The sequence below is a fragment of the Phalacrocorax carbo genome, chromosome Z (assembly GCF_963921805.1).
Source record: "Phalacrocorax carbo chromosome Z, bPhaCar2.1, whole genome shotgun sequence".
NCBI classification, from domain to species: domain Eukaryota; kingdom Metazoa; phylum Chordata; class Aves; order Suliformes; family Phalacrocoracidae; genus Phalacrocorax; species Phalacrocorax carbo.
In genome coordinates, this window is record NC_087548.1 from 49,357,432 (window position 1) to 49,374,438 (window position 17,007).

At 43.2% G+C, this 17,007-nt stretch overlaps 2 protein-coding genes across 2 annotated transcripts; one reads left to right on the forward strand and one right to left on the reverse strand.

Annotated features, from left to right (window-relative positions):
* Positions 1–3,293: 3,293 nt before the first annotated feature.
* On the reverse strand, positions 3,294–7,943 carry LOC135310458 (nuclear factor interleukin-3-regulated protein-like). Its single transcript, XM_064438000.1, is given in 1 exon segment — positions 3,294–7,943. A coding segment is annotated over 1 exon segment (1,377 nt). The 5' UTR covers positions 7,139–7,943; the 3' UTR covers positions 3,294–5,761.
* A 7,442-nt stretch (positions 7,944–15,385) lies between these two features.
* Positions 15,386–17,007, forward strand: LOC135310538 (uncharacterized). The gene is made up of 2 exons (XM_064438541.1): positions 15,386–15,768; positions 15,895–17,007. Exons 1-2 carry the CDS (start codon positions 15,523–15,525, stop codon positions 16,939–16,941), a joined length of 1,293 nt encoding a protein of 430 aa, XP_064294611.1. The 5' UTR covers positions 15,386–15,522; the 3' UTR covers positions 16,942–17,007.

Genomic DNA, 17,007 nt, shown 5'->3' on the forward strand with positions numbered 1-17,007 from the left:
GAACTATTTCCTGTTTAATTTGTTCAAAGACTGGTCGTTGCTCAGGGCCCCATTTGAAATCATTCTTCTTCCGGGTCACTTGAGAGAGAGGGCTTACGATCAGACTGTAATCTGGAATATGCATCCTCCAAAAACCCACAACGCCTAAGAAAGCTTGTGTTTCCTTTTTGCTAGTTGGTGGAGACACGGCTGCTATTTTGTTGATCACATCCATTGGGACCTGATGACGACCACCTTGCCATTTGATTCCTAAGAACTGGATCTCTTGTGCGGGTCCCTTAACTTTACTTTGTTTTATGGCAAAACCAGCTTTCAGAAGGATTTGTGATGTTTTCTCTCCTTTCTCAAAAACTTTGTCTGCCGTGTTGCCCCACACAATGATGTCATCAATGTATTGAAGGTGTTCTGGAGCTTCTCCCTGTTTCAGTGCAGTCTGAATCAGCCCATGGCAAATGGTAGGACTGTGTTTCCACCCCTGGGGCAGTCGATTCCAGGTGTACTGGACACCCCTCTGTGTGACAGCAAACTGTGGCCTGCACTCTGCTGCCAGAGGGATTGAGAAGAATGCATTAGCGCTATCAATTGTGGCATAACCACTTGGCTGACTTGGACTCCAGTTCGTATTGAAGTTCTAGCATGTCTGGCACGGCAGCACTCAACGGTGGAGTGACTTCATTCAGGCCACGATAGTCTACTGTTAGCCTCCACTCTCCATTAGACTTCCGCACTGGCCATGTGGGACTGTTAAAGGGTGAGTGGGTCTTACTGATGACTCCTTGGCTCCTCAGTTGGTGAATGAGCTCAGGGATGGGGATCAGAGAGTCTGTTGGTGCGATATTGCCGCCGGTCCACTGTTGTGGTGGCGATTGGCACCTGTTGTTCTTCGACCTTCAGCAACCCCACAACAGAAGGGTCCTTCGAGAGGCCAGGCAAGGTAGACAGCTGTTTAATTTGCTGTCTCCAAGGCAGCTACACCAAAAGCCCACTTGTACCCTTTTGGGTCCTGGAAATACCCTCTCCTGAGGTAGTCTATGCCAAGGATGCACGGAGCCTCGGGCCCAGTCACAATGGGGTGCTTCTGCCACTCATTCCCGGTTAGGCTCACTACGGCCTCCAATACAGTTAGCTCTTGGGATCCCCCTGTCACTCCAGCAGTGCTGATGGGTTCTGCCCCTATATAGTTTGATGGCATTAAGGTGCACTGTGCGCCGGTGTCCACTAAAGCTTTATCCTCCTGTGGGTCGGACGTGCCAGGCCATCGGATCCACACAGTCCAGTAATCCTGGTTACCCCTTTCCTCCACCTGGCTGGAGGCAGGGCCACTCTAGTCCTGATCATGGCAGTCACAACTCACTTCCTGCAAATGTGAATCAAGAGTCTCTCTATTACACTTAGAAATAAAATCAGCGCTTCTATATTACACTTAGAAATAAAATCAGCGCTTCTACTCCTCTGTCTGGGGACCTGCTCACTGGAAACTGGGGGAACAAACCGCCGAAACAAACAGCACGCGCCACCCCCAAGCCACAACGGCCCCCCCTCAATATACTGGTCATGGGGTCACATGGTATGGGATGAACATGCCATTTGCCAGTCGGGGTCAGCCATCCCCGCCATGGCCCTGCCCCTCCCAGCCCCCCCCCCCCCCCACCACGTGGCAGAACGCGGGAAGCTGGAAAGGTAGCCGACCCCCACAGTGAGGAGAATTAACCCCTTCTCAGCCAAAACCAGCAAAATACAGGACATATTAATTAGAGTCTCTGGGAGTTCTCAGCTAAATTCTTTGTACGCTGCCTATTTTCAACAGCGTATTTATGTACTAGCAAGTAGAAGAAATTTTTAGAAGTTGGTATTTTCATAAAACTTCAGAAATGTGTTTATGGTGCAATTTTACATTTCTGTTAAGTTCTACCAAAAAAAAAAATGCTTTCAGTCTCATAAACTGCACATATGGACATAGGGATGTAATGAAAACATCCAAAATAATAAGAGAAGATTAACCAGGAATTGCCAGTTACCTGTCTCCTGTTCATGAACAAGGGGATATTTGGCTGTACAGAGTATTAGTAAAATGGAAATACAACCCACTCAATATGTAATTTTTACTGAAGGCAGAAAATTGAGAGGATTCGGCAAATCATAGTGTATGGGCTTGGTGTGTGTACGGTCATATCCACACTCAGTCTTTGTACAGACCAAAAGATAGGTGTTCATAGAACGTGAGGATATATTACTGTGTTTATACGTAATTAAGTTAGGCAGATTTAACAGAGGGCCTGATACTCACACTTCACAATGTTGATTAGCCACCAGTTGATGTCACTAGGAAAAACCTTATCTTGCTAATCAACAGTTATTTGCCACGGACTTTTCTGAAAGCTTTCCATGAAGCCCTTCGCACTAATGGTGATCACAGGCAAGGTTTGGGACTAGCCAAACTAATCTAGCATGGCAATTCCTGTGCTCCCATGAAAAATGACGATCTGTATCAGTAAGTCTCTGGAGCTGCCAGTTTCTGTATGTGGTCTTCCTTAAAATTCTCATTTGAAGGTACGCCCTACAGTCATTTTTCAGTTACTTTTGAGTCGTCCATGTTCCTTCACATGAGATTCCACTTTCAGCATGTCTCACGTTGTTTTGTCAGTTAATTGCTGAGCTTGCAAGAGTTTTGGATGTGATGCAAGTTTATATCCACTTAGGTAAAGCCCATTTTGTGCTCAGACCAGCCTTCAATGTTCACCAGAGGAGAGAGTGGTAGACCAGCCGAAGACGTTCTTTTCACAGAGGCTGGTTCTGGTACTGTTCTACAGTACAGGGAAGGCAGGCTGGAAGGGCGCAGCTATGCGATTCCCCAGCCCCTCCGGTCATGCACGTAGTTACGTACGTGCCTATGCACCAGCTCAAAGGTGGAGCAGGGGAGCAGAGTCCCACCGTGTTCTCTCCCTCCCCCCAGCCAGTGTGACTCTCCGTCCTTACTGTGTCTTGAAGGAAACCAGGCTACAGACGGGTGAGCGGGGTGAGGGTCTCTGGTGACAAGGCCACCTACGCCACGTTTACAGCAGCTGAGCCCTCGAGAGTTTTACCCGGCCAGCTTGCCACTGTAGCCAGGAATGGGGCTTTGAACGTACCACCCACACTCCTGCGTCTTGTGACTTCGCTGGGGCCGCGGAAGGTAGTCCAAACACTAGCTGCAGAAACAGTATCTTCAGCACAGGAAGACCTGTCCTCAGCTGCAGCTCACACACCTCTGTGTTGGACTAGGACGATGAACATAGTAGAAAATCATGTTGTAATTAGAGCTGGTTTTGAACAAAAGACAAATTATTTATTTCTTTCTTCAAATGAAGCATAACACTAAGGTATAAAGGGAGTATAAATAACATCTGATTGTGCTCCTAAGCTCCATGCTATAACTTTCTTGCAATGACATCCTTCAACAAATTAACTACATCATTACTGTTAAGTATTAATTGCACAAAACAGATACACAAAATATATAATGAGCTAGAAAGAGGACAACATTCTTCCATTATGACAAACAACTGTAACAAGAAATGGGAAAAAACCAATAGATCCAGGCTTACACAGATGGCAACACTGAGAGATTTAAGTCCTCTCCTGGAACACATTACATGTGATAAATAATATGCAAAATATTTAAAGAATTTTATTGTTGCTTACAGAAGATACTTAGCAAGCAAAGAGACAGTAGCAATCACTGCCTCATGTCTCATATCCCCATCATTCAATGCAAATTTTTACATTTCATGCAAGAATCCTGAGCTTATTTTCAGTAACATTGAAATGTCTTCTATATTAATTACCAAATACATACAGAGCCCAGCGATAGGGTCTATTGTATTATTAAGGCATGAAAAAAGAATAACAGTTTATTAACTCTGAATGCCACAAATACAGCACAGCAGTTAGAAGGCTCAAAAAAGCTCAGAAAGTACCAGTGATTTCTGTGCCAAGGTCCTCCCAGAACACGACTGTGAATCATCAGCTCCTGAAAAGGTACAGAATCAAATCCTGGCCTTGCTGACATCAGGGAATTTTGCCATTGCCTTGACTGCTGGACCAAGCTTCAGAGCTAGCGGGAGTGACTCAGACTCCTCTTCATATCCCCAAAAAATTGACAAACTTCCTCTCACTCAAGTCAAGTATGAATCTGAAAAACAATACCTACATATTGTTTTCTTAATTAGTATTTTAAGTCTATGGAAAGGTTCCGTTCATTATACAGTATGGCAATTAATAAAAAGCCTTTTCAGAAAAAGCTTGTTTGTTAGTCTGGTTTATTAGTATGCTAAAAGAAGGGGGAAGTATCATGAAAAGAACCTCTGCCAAGTCTACGCTCTATTTATAAATTATTTTTAACTTTAAAAGGAAAGACTTTGGTAAGCCAAACCAAGGATATGTGATGCAATTCTAGTCTCCGTGGTTCAATGGCTCTTCTCAAAGACTAAGAGCACTGCAGCCCTGTCCAGTCATCAAGTGAAGAACTCACCGTCTGCATGAATTGTAAGGGGCGAGTAGTAGCTGGATTGTGCAGTTCTTCACGTAGTCTCTATTTCAAGAAGTTCTTGCAAAATGCCCTGTAGTAAGCCAGGGTATTCCAGTTCAGTTAACTAAGCCATTGAAACCAAGGCCAAATTGGTGGTAAGACTTACTTCACACTTACAATCGCATTATGTCCCACACTGGGAACTAAAATAGCAGATGATCTCCTCTGACTCTGCTACTACTATTGTCTGCCCCTTATGTAGATACTTGCCTAGTTGAGCTCAGAGTTTACAGACCCACTAGCCTTATCCTTCATCTACGGGTGGCCCACGGTCTGCCGTGGAAAGAACCGTGGCACGGCATGCAAGAGGGACGGCCTCTCTTAGGCAGCCTTTGTGCAGACCTCTTTCCGTGCCTGCACCCCTTGCACACACAAGCTGCCCCTTGATAGAGATGGTGGTGTCCAATTCTGTCACTGCAAGGCTCTGAGAACTTTGCAGATGCACAAATCCAACTTAACTAATTTCATCTAAAACACCAAGTTATAGTATTGAAAAAATGGTTCGTCACAATAAAACGTTCAGGAAACTCATTACTGTCTCATCTGAGATAGAAGGAGAAAAAAAGGTCATTGATATTAGTTACTGGGTTAGAATTTGCGTGGTTTTTGGTTAACTTCAACTAATAAATAAGTTAAAGATGGCTAAGGCTATAAATTGGTACTGCTTCGCTTATAAATATTCACTTTATTTCTATTCTCTTCTAAAAAAACGTGTTAAGGAAAAAGGTGGCCAGAAGGATTACATACGTTGTAAATTGTAATTTGGTTGTTAGTCTGTAAAAACCAAACACGTAAGTGAGGTTGAGCACAGTGTAAGAAAAAAGCCAGTTTTTAATTAACAACTTATTTACAAGTTCATAAAATAAACTGAACTGGAGTAGATGCTCTGTGTTTGTCACCAGTATTTTATTGTAACTGGTAACTTGCACGCTTTATAGTAGAAGAACAAAAAGAAAATAAAGTTCACTATATACAGCCTTTGTACAGGCTACTTGACTATACACAAGGCATAGTGATCATAACACAACCTAGTCTTCATAATAATTTGTGCACAAAAAGACACCAATCAGACATTATGTGAACATTACAGTGAAATGACATCACAAGTCCAGTGAAAATTCAGCATAATACAAAACATATTGATCTACTGCAAATGACATCCTTTAAAACAATAAGCCTTTGTTCAGTAGTAACTTAACCAGAGTCTGACGCAGAGATTTGTTGTGTAGTTATAAGTCTTTTAAGTGAAGCAACCTCTGCAGATAAGTTTGCTATGCCCTGCTTCAAATACAGGTTCTCTGACTCAGAGACGTTGTAGATATTGTCTTTTATTTCAACAACTCCAGTTTTGCAACCACTCTGAATTTTTACATTGAGTTCCTTCTGATGCCAGAGCTCTGGTTTAAGTGACCAGTCTTGGATGTTAGTCACTTGAACCGAGAAAGGAGTGTGAGAAGAATGCACCAAGTTTTGTGCACCGTGTTTTTCAAGCTCAAAGTGTCTTTTTGAGGACATGTCAATGGGTGATGACAATTTCTGTGTTGCATCATAGTCATTATCCATTGCTTCCACTTTAACTTGCATGGCTTTGGCTTTAATTCGAAGCTTGTGAGGCAAAGCTGAAGAATTCACTTCTGGAACTTTAACTATTGCATGAACATTTTTATGTTCAACTGGGGAATGGATTGGACCCTTAGGAACCTGCTGTTCATCTTCTCCATCGGATGACTTTCCAACTACACCATCATCGGTTTCTGACGTTCTGGGGGAATTACTGGAGGACCTATTAACTTGCAAGAGAGGAGGAGAATGTGAGTACACGTTAAAGGTAGCTCCCATGTAGTTGGGATATATGGATGCTTTATATGAACCTCTGTCATCTCTTGGCTCTCTCTCTAATTCCATGGGCTCCTGCTTTATGATCTGGAACTTATTTTCGGGACTTCTGCAGCTGCTTTGTATACGACTTGGTTGAGTGTGCTCTACGGATGATATTTCAGACACGTCGGACATTGAGCTTTGAGGAGAATGTTTAATGACAGAAATACAACTGCTACCAACTATAGATGGTTCATGTTCATCTACAAATGAGTTAATATTTGACTTGGAACTCTGATAGTCTTGGAAATACACGGTTGTTGAGCTACTGAGTTTCTGTATCTCTTGGGCATAGGCTGCAGAGCTGATTAAACCAAACTTTAGCTTCAGCGAAAGCAGCTCCGCCTTCAAAGTGGCATTCTCCTCTCCCAGTGCAATTAGTTTGTTCTCTAAGACAAGGTCATTCAGTCGTCATTTTTCACGAGATCTTTTGGCAGCTTCATTATTTTTCCGTCTTTTCTCCCAATACATAGCATCTTTCTTTTCATCTGGAATGAATTCTCGCTTTCTCCGGCAAGCTGAGGATTTGCTTTTTCCACTGCTTGCTTCAGTAAGTAGTATGTCTTCGTTTGTAGACAATTCTTCAGACACTTCTGCTAAAGTTGACTTAAGTACCATGATTTTGTCCACATTGCTACTTGTGTCAACAGGTCCGTGTTCCTTTTTAAGGGTCTGCATTTTTCTCAGCTGCATCAGAAACAATTTGTGGTAGATCTACGACAAGCACCAGAGCAAGCTATTTCCCCAGTACGTCTCACTCCACAACTTGATAAATACAGTAATTTTAAATCCACGCACATTCTTCCCTTTCTTTCATATTCTCAGACAGTAGTATCTAGAACCAATTTTCTTGGCAGAGGCAATGGGAATCTTCTTAAAGACCTGGAATAAATAGAGAATTGGATTACTCTTTAGGAATTGCCGGCTCAGGACATGCAACAGTGGCTTTTGACAAAAAGCTTAGACTAGCATTTGGTTCATTAAACCTGCTGTAATATGAAGACAGCTCAACACTGAAAACTATTATTCTAAGCTTTATGATACCTGGGTAGCAGATTTGCTTCCAAACCAGATACAGTATGATCCAAGGAAAAAACAAATCAATAAAAAAATATTTGAGTTTTGATCCTACAGTAATGTTGTCACAGAACTTTCCATGATACCGCTGACCAACCTAAACTTCCAACACTTAACGCTGCAGGACACCAGGCATGTTGATGAGCAGCACTGGAAAGTATCTTGTTCTTCACATTAAAGTGTCTCTTCTGAAAACAGCTATGATGTGTGACTTAGAAATGCTATATATTTGGGACCCTCATGGATTAAAAATAACATAAGCTGATTTAGAGAAGCTGGAATGCTTTCCATTGTCTTAAAATAACACCACTATCCATTAAAGCTATTAAAGAGTTAGTTATTGGTTTTGCATCCTATAAAAATACATATACAGGGATGTGTGTATATATATACACACATCTATATACAAATGTTTATACGCACACTTGGAATTTTAAAGTATCTTTAAAGTATCTATTTAAAGATCAATCATATCAATTCAAACTATTAAATGCACACACATAATTTATGCAAATACCTAACAATTAAAGAAAACTTACAAGAAAAAAAGCATTATGCAATTTTTCCTTGTCTCTTACAGGGAAAATTTTGAAATACATTAGAGAAATAACACTTAATTAATAATTTGCATTTGAAAAATAGTCTTATTATAGCAAAGAAAAGTTTAATAGCATTAAGGCACATGCACCTTCAGAAAAGAGTGTTTGAATTAAAGTGGAAATTTAGATCTAAAAGACTTACCATTAACAAAGGAAAACTAGCTTAACCTTTAGCTTCAGACATTTTAATCATTAAATTTGAACTTAGCATTTATTTTGGCCTTCATTTTATAAAGTCCCTCTTAATGCAAAAATACTTTAGTCTCATGAGATCATTTGGTCTTGATCTGAGGTATAGCTTTTAAATATCTCATTTTCCACAATCAGTCATGTTCCTGGTAAAATAAATGTAGTATGCCAAGTGCTTTTATAGAACTGACTATCGAGTCAGCAGTGATTCTTGCCTGTGTAACAAAACAAAAAAATCAGCCACTACAGATTAATGTCACTGTTTACTGGGAGTGTTTTTACAATGACTAATGAAACTAATTTTAACATTATCAATTGGGAAAGTTATAAAATAATTAATGAATTGTATTCTGCCAGTTTCTCTTGTCTTTTCCAGAAGGCAAAGAGGAGTGAGTGATGTAATAACAATTAAGCAGGGTCATAAAGACTCAGGTTTCAAGCTGGGTTCTGTTCCATCAAACCATGCCAACTCTTCTGTCATGAAAAATTAACACATTTAATAGAACAGCTAAGTAGAATTTCCTAAAATCCGTGGTTAATTACTGACATGTAACTATTTGTCTTCGATAATACAGCCTTAATGGAAAATAGAGTTAGAAGCCAGCCACACCAAAGACAGCATCTAACTTTTTAGTGCAAAAGCAGCACCACAAATTGCCATGTTTATAAAGGAGAAATGTATCTCTAATATACAAGTAATTACATAGTTAGATCCGGATCCAAAACTCAAACTGGAGTCAAAGGGAGTTTTCTGTCAAGTTAAATAGCAGCTGGATCAGGTTTAAAAACAAAAATACGCCCCACAACAAAGCAGCGTCATTTTGTCCAAACATTCGGTATAATTTGATTTGCTAAAGATGTATAGCCGTTCTGTACATTCCACTGCTACATGGAGTCAATGGTTTAATATGCATATACCACTTTAAATCTAGTGCAACCCAATACTTAAAAAAAAAAAATCGTTGTTGAGCACACAGAATATAAAAATAATTTTAAAAGACAAGGCCACCTGAACATTGTCGCATTTGTACAATATTCAGACCCTAACGTGACTTTACATTAAAAGAAAAATACTGGGATTTTATTTCTTTATCGTGTAGCTTTGGGAACACACAGCTATTGATCCATAATTGCCCTGAAATACTGCAATCGATGTATTCACTTGTATTATTAACAACTTCTGCGTGTCTGACGAAATGCATACACCTTCTGTGGCACACAGCGGGAAGCAGTATAACACGTGCTGAAGGAAGTACTTACAAACACAGGATTTGTGCATATTCTGGAAGAATGAAACTATACCTACATAGATGTAATACAACTCCTTTTCCTCTTACATTCTAATCTTCCATTTCCACATGATATAGAAGCCATACGTTTAGTCTTGAACAAGACTGTTTCAGGATAAGAACTATGACTTTCTGCCTATCTGGACAGTCTCTAGATCAAAGTGATCCCACTTTGGTGGTTGTCCAACACTGCAGTCTATGAAAAATACTAATAATGATAATAATAAAAATAATTAGCAGAAAGTTGTTGGCTTGTTTGAGTTTTTTCTCCTAAATGAATGTAGACTAATGGTGTAGTTCATCAGTACGTATCAGTAAAAGCTCAATGGCATGTCCAAACATTATCTCCTGCAGCCTAACACTGGCACTGAGCCGCACTTAACCACCCAACAGCCTGCAGAGCTCACATCCCTTGTTCCACGGGACTTCTGCAGTTTGGGCCATTCCAGTGTACGATCTGCTCGCCGTAGCACAGACAGATAACTCCTGTTTTGGCCAGTCTCCCTCCTGTTCACATTGTTCCTGGCACAAATAGACAGAACACAAGTAGCATTCAAGCCTACAGCAAACATGAAGCGCATATCAAAACGACCATGGTTTTGCATCCTCTGCCAGAGTCCATCAGTAAAGCTGTCAAAACAGACACGTAAACTACTGACATAGTCTTACTGGTTTGCTATTTGCGTAGTTAGTCCTAATGCCATTACTTTAGTGACCTAACGAAACAACAGTAAATCTTTAGCTCTTTCCACATCTTCCTTGAGTACTTCTATCGTGGTAACTGGAATTACTGCTTTACAAACAGGAGTCAAAGCCCTTGTTTATTAATACTTCTCCATGTGGATCAGCCCAATGCGGGGTCTGTAAACAAATTAAATTCCATCTGATGATAATGGCAAAATGCCTTCAATGAAACCAGCCATTTCACTTCACTTGCATTTTGTAATTCCACAGGAAAACATCAGTATTTACACATAAATTAATGAACTGTAATGATTCCTCTGACTATATTTCAAATTCCAATATTTTCCCTTATGATTAATTTTTCAATTGCTTTATCACTCCCTCATAAAGTGTTATAAACCCAACATTTAATACTGCCTTACATTAGTCACTGTTAAAGATTTTTTTTTTTTTTGGTTGGTTGATGTTAATGGCATTGAGTGCCAATTCAACAACGTAATAACACTCGACCCTATTAACTTAATTACAGACCCAGTCTTGCTCCCACAGCAATTCTGCCATTGGCTTCAACAGAAGCAGGGTACAATCCCAGATCCAAGTATTAATGAAACGGTTGTACAGAACTCATGTTATTGAAGCAAGAAATTACGTATGCAGAAATCAAGAAAAGTTAATTCATCCATGGACTTAAAAAAATACTTGAGTGATCCGACTGTGTCAAAACAGAATACTAAGGATCTGATCCTGGGCATTTGTGTATTCACACTGTAATAATTGAGATGTTTCAAAAGGTTGAAGGACAGCGCCACAATCTTTTCCTTCCCCTCTGTGTAATTTAATCACACGTCATTTCTGCTTTAGAGAATGCACGTGGGCCTCCCCATCTACATACACTTCCCCACAAGGTAACTGCGTATTATTATTTGTATTTAGCAAAATAAGTCGTGTTACCACAAAGCATATTTTTTCAAACATATCCTAGAATGAGATAACTAACTGCTTAAATCTACTGCTCTGACATTTTGATAGTAATTCTATGAAAGTAAATGAAATCCCATTTCCAGCAGTCGGATGCTCAAACACAATTCACTTTGCTATCATCATGCATCCAGAAGAATTCTCTCTCAGTCCTTCAAAAATGGAAGAAAATAATGGTTAAGTGTTCGTTCTTGTCTTAAAAAAGAACCACGCCTCTATCACCACTATCACTATATGGCAAACTGCAGAAGAACAATAAAAGCTCATATTGATACAACTCTGTGCATATCTTTAGTTGTTGTCATCCATGTTTTGCATAGGTATCATTGATTATGTTATTGCTATTATATTCTCTCACAGGTTATCTATTTTGAAAAATCTAAGTACCAGAAGAGCTGGCGTAGAACCTGCTCACAGATACCAAAATGACCAGTTTGCATTCCAAACTTTGAAAGACTGAAGAATATAGTTTGCACTTCATCTTCAGAGCGTTTTAAAAACAGTTGGCGTCTGCCTCGAGACTGTTATGAGGTACAGAGAAAACGTCATCCTTATTGCACACACAGGACAGGAGGCTGAATTTAAGCTTTGGTGGTGAATACACAGCCTGCCTAAACACTTCTGAAATTTGCAGCCCCTCTGCCTCTACTGCTTTTCACAGACAAAAAAAAAAAAATTATGCCATGAAATTCTGCACCTCTCGGGTCTACCCTAAGTAAGAAATCCTCTCCAACAGAGGACGTGGCCCAGTTCCAACCTCCACTGATTTCCTTCAACACACTTTTTCTTGCCTTTCATCTAGCATTGTTAGCAAAATTATGATCCTGTTGAAGAAAAGCTTTAATGCTGTCTCCACTGGAGGAGTACATTATCCCTAGGATAGGTTTGCGGGCAAGACAGTCTAGGCAACGTAGAGCAAATGGAAGTTCAAACTTTCGGGGAAAAAACTAGGTGACTGCATTTTATGCAATGATGGACAGGTTATCCATGGTCACAAAGGGGAAAAGCATTTATAGTACAAATGTTACCATCAGTTACTGCCATTACACAGTCACACGCTTAGAGACCGTGAATCCATTACAACGGCATGGAGCAATGCAAAACTACTGATCCTGTACACAGTTCCCTTTCCTTACAGCTTCATGGGCATCTTAAGTGCTCAGAGTTTCAGGATCAACGTGTAATTAGGTCAGTGGAACACTGATGATGATAGCTTTGTACAAGATGACCCATTTTTGCTAAAATGTTGATCATCTCATTGAAAGAAAAAAATGGGAGACATCTACACAACATAGTCCACTGGGAACATCAGAAATAATTTATTACGACACTTTTCAATCAAATATTAAAAAAAAAAAAAGACCAAGATCATCATGGAACTTAGAACACTACTGCACCTTCATATTACCCACCTCCAAGCTGTACCCAGAAAGTTGGTGTCATACGTAATTTTTACAAAAGGCTTTCATTGTTAGGAAAATTACTTAAAGTACTGTTTATCTTAATAACTACAAATTAACTCATTAAAGTACAGCCTGATTCCCAAAGGTAAATTACACAAATTATGCAAATAAAATTATTATTTGGAGAGCACGAAACATATGTTAAAAGTAGCTGTTGCTCAAAAAGGTCAGTCAAGGTTAATAGGTGCAAAACTGACCTGTATTTTCTTCCATTTCCTTAGGAAGACAGTATGATTCTATCAGATCTGTTCAATTGTTCCAAAAGGAGGTGTTCACTGCTACGGTTTGGGGAGGGGGGAAGGATGGGGATGAAATCTAAGAATGTTACTCAAAGTGCCACGAAAAAGTTTAAAACTGAGAAGCCAAGGAAAAGAATATATAACTTGCTTAAATATGTAATTACATATATAATATATGTATAGTATCTGTGTATAAATCATGCCATTTTAAATATCACATCACTTTCCAGTATTTCTAATAAAACCCCAATAGAAACAATGGTTACTGAAGTTACAATACTATCACAAACGTCATACATACAGATTGTAACAAAAAGTAACAAAATGGCTCCAGGAGACTCTCAGGCTTTTCTTACTACTCAAATTAATTTTATCACATCCTGCTTATGAAGTAATCTTCTGAGAGCCAGCTGACTTTTTGTGCAATCTGACATGCTCTTAAATGTTAAGTATAATCTCATCAAGCATGATCATAATACATAAAAGTGAGGAGTTTGTAGCATTTCTCTTAAGGTAGAGAAATCAGTTTCCTTCTCAACCATAATCTTGCACTTGTTAAGAACATGAGAGACTTCTGACAAAACAGAGTAGTTTATAAAGAATTCAGACTGCAGGTGATGTTGTTCCCTCTGCACATCATCTACAAGCCCCCTTCCGTTTTTGCTATACCTGAAGAGGCCAGCGCAGAGTATAGTGCAGATTGCATAAACATGGGAAGTTCCATAATGGCCTCTCAGATACAAGGCCTTCTTTTTAGTTTCCATGTATCTCTCACTGTGTTGCTAGGATTTACAGAGAAATTTGTTGTTGATGTACAAATTGGAATAGATTAATGCATAAGCCAAAAGACTGTACGTCCTTTCCATACCTGTTAACATTAGCACTGATGAGTTATTCTATAGGCAATTGGGAGAAATCTCTGGATCAGTAGCCCTTGTCCTTACGGGAAATTTCAACTCCCCAGTCATCAGCTGGGAACACCATACTGCTGCGACAAGTAAGTCTGAGAAATTCCTGGAGTTGGTTGAACGTAATTACTTGTCACAAGTACTCAGCCGACTAGGAAAGGTGCCTGCCTAGACTTGCCATTTGTGAATAGAGAAGGACTCATGGGAGGTGCGATGTTAGCTGACTGTCTTGGCCACACTGATCATGAAATGGGTGAGTTCAGAATTTTCAGTGTAGCGGGAAAAAAGTTCACCAGAGTTGCTACCCTGTATTTCAAGAGAGCAAACTTTAAGCTACTCAGGCAGCTACTTCACAGACCCCCTGGGAATCTGCCTTTGAGGGCTTCGGGGGCCAGTAAGTGCTGGTCAGTTTTGTGGACCACCGTTTAAAAGCACAGGAGCAAGCCAACACATTGTGTTGCAAGTCAAGCAAGCAGGGGCGGAAGACCAGCTTGGCTGAACAGGTTCTTGGAGCTCAGGACCAAACAATGCTTGGATGATCTCTAGAAGCAAGGTTGGGCGTCACAGGAAGACCACAGAGCCATCAGTTGGATATGCAGGGAGACAACATGGAAGGCCAAAGCTCAGCTAGGGTTGAAACTGGCTATTGTTGTATGAGACAAAAAAAAAGGATTTTTGAATGGCAAGAGGATGTCCAGATGCAGAAAAGGCAGAGGCATTGAATGCTTTTTTTTTTTTTGGCTCAGTCTTTAATATCCGTGATAGACCTTGGGCTGTCTGGTCCTCTGAGTTGGAGGACCACAACTGTGGGAACAGTGACTTTCCATTTGTGGAGACAGAAGTTGTAAGGGGCCAGCTGTAACCGTGGAATGTTCATAAGTTCATGTGACCTGGTGGGGTTAATTCCAGAGTACTACACAAGCCCGTGGATGTTATGGCAGGACCCCTCTTGATCACCTACCAGAGGTCTTGAGAGTCTGAGGAGGTCCCTGCTGGCTGGAAGCTAGTCAAAATTATTCCAATTTACAACAAAGGTGGAGGGAAGACCCAGCAAACCATACACCTGGCAGTCTAACCTCAGCACCTGGAAAAATGCTGGAGCAGATCCGGCTCGGAGCTACGGAAAGGCATTTCCAGGACACTGCCATCATCGGGCACAGTCCGCAGGGCTTCGCACAGGGAAAGCCCCGTCTCACTCATCGGAGATCCTCCTACCAGACGGCCTGCCGAGCGGGTGAAGGGAAGACAGTGGATGTGGTTTCTGGACTTTAGGGAGGCTTTTGATGCCGTCCCTCACAGCATCCTTCGGGACAAGTTATCCAGCTGTGAGGTCAGCAGGGGCACACTGCGCTGGGTGAAGAACCAGCCTTTGGACATTAGGAAACCTTTCTAAACCGCGAGGGCGGTCCAGCACTGCAAGAGGCTGCCTAGAGAGGTGTCGCTGCTGCGAAACTCCGATTCCCAGCACAAGCCAAGAGGAGGGGAGATGGGGGGGGCAGGGGCACTGGGGTAACCACGGACGCGACTGCTGGGGCCGCAGCGCTGTCGGGGTGAGCGCCGTGAGCGACGCCGTCCTGTTCTGAGGTCCCCAAGCGATAAACAGTGATGTCACCTAGCGATGGACTCTGACGTCAGCTAGCGATGGATTGTGATGAGGCGTCCCTCACTGCTTATATTCAGGCGCCGACTCTCACCCAGCCGGCTCGTGCCCGCACTCCGGCTGAGCGAGTTCGTGAGGTTTGGAGTGTCGAGCGAGGCCTTTGGTGCTGGTGTCGCGCTTGGGGAGTTGTTCGCTGCAGCTCTCTGTGGCCGATCCCAGAGCCCTCGAAGGACCTTCCCTGGCCCTGCCAGCTTCAGGCAGCCGGGGCACCCAGGAGGCGCGCTCACAGCAGCAGAGGTGAGCTGGGAGGGACGGGACACCTCACCCTGGGGAGCTGGGAGGGTTTCCTTCTGCAGGGACCTGGGCATTGCTGCCACCCCTCCACGGCCCAGCCAATGACCCTGGCCTCTCCTTCTTTTCTAGCACGACATCCACTGCTGCAGCGCCAGAGAGAGGGAGCAGCTCGACAGGCCCGGCTCCCCCAGCCCACCGCAGCACGTGGAGAGCCTGGTCACAGAGCTGGAGGAGCGCTGCCCCATCTGCCTGGGCAGCTGCGAGGAGCCCGGCTTTGTCATGCCGTGCTTCCACCGGTTCTGCTACCCCTGCATCCTGCAGTGGGCTGAGATCAAGCCCGAGTGCCCCCTCTGCAAGAGGACAGTGACCTCCATCTTGCACTCGGTGCAGGAGGATGATGATTACATGGAGCATGTCCTCACACCACCCATGACACCATCAGTCGCCGTCCGCCAGGCAGGAAGAGTTCCCAGACCACCAGCCGCCCACAACCTCCATCACCCTGGAGCACCCCAACGGTGGGCTGCAGGAGGGGTGCCCAGGCGTCCTGTGGGTGGCCTCCAGTCCCCAAACTGGATGAACTCTTTCCAGAACCAGCCAACGCTCCTCCACATCCTGCAGCGCTGGGTCCATCAGGAGCAAGAGGAGATCTTTGGCATCCTCAGCAACCACGGCATGGATACAGAGGGGCCGGGCCACATGCAGGGGGTCTCCCTGCAAAACCGCAGGGCAACACGTGTGCAACAGCCTGCACGTGTCGCTGGGCAAGGGCGCAGCAGAGACACCCACCCTCTGCGGGGCTGGCAGGACGCCCGTGCTGCCGGGGAGCGGGAGGGCAGCCCCACGGTTGCCCCTGGCCCTGCTGCCTCCCAAGGAGGGTCTCTCACTCCCAGCCCAGCCCCCACCAGCAGCCCTGCAAGAACCAGCACAGACGAGCTCCCCGGCACCTCACCCGTTGCCACTGGTGAGGACCCCAGCAGCCACCCCTCTGCTCCTGTTGCCATCCCTGTGGAGCAAGAAGAGCCCCAGGAGGAGCCAGGGGAGGCTGTGCCTGGGCCCTCCACCTCCAGCCGGGGCACTGAACGCTCCCGTGGGGGGACACGGCGACCCCCAAAGAGGAAGACCGGCAGCTCCGAGGCCTCTCCTGCCAAGAAGAGGCCAGCACCACATCAGTGACCCTGGAGGCTGCCCTGTGGGATGGCCCAACCAGGACTGGGCCATCAGGTGGTCCCGGGGCAGATG

Bases quoted from the DNA above. Each gene is read 5' to 3' on its own strand.
- LOC135310538 (XM_064438541.1), top strand. From the start codon at position 15,523: ATGAGGCGTCCCTCACTGCTTATATTCAGGCGCCGACTCTCACCCAGC. The intron at 15,769-15,894 runs GTGAGCTGGGAG...CTTCTTTTCTAG, and splicing joins GCGCGCTCACAGCAGCAGAG to CACGACATCCACTGCTGCAG.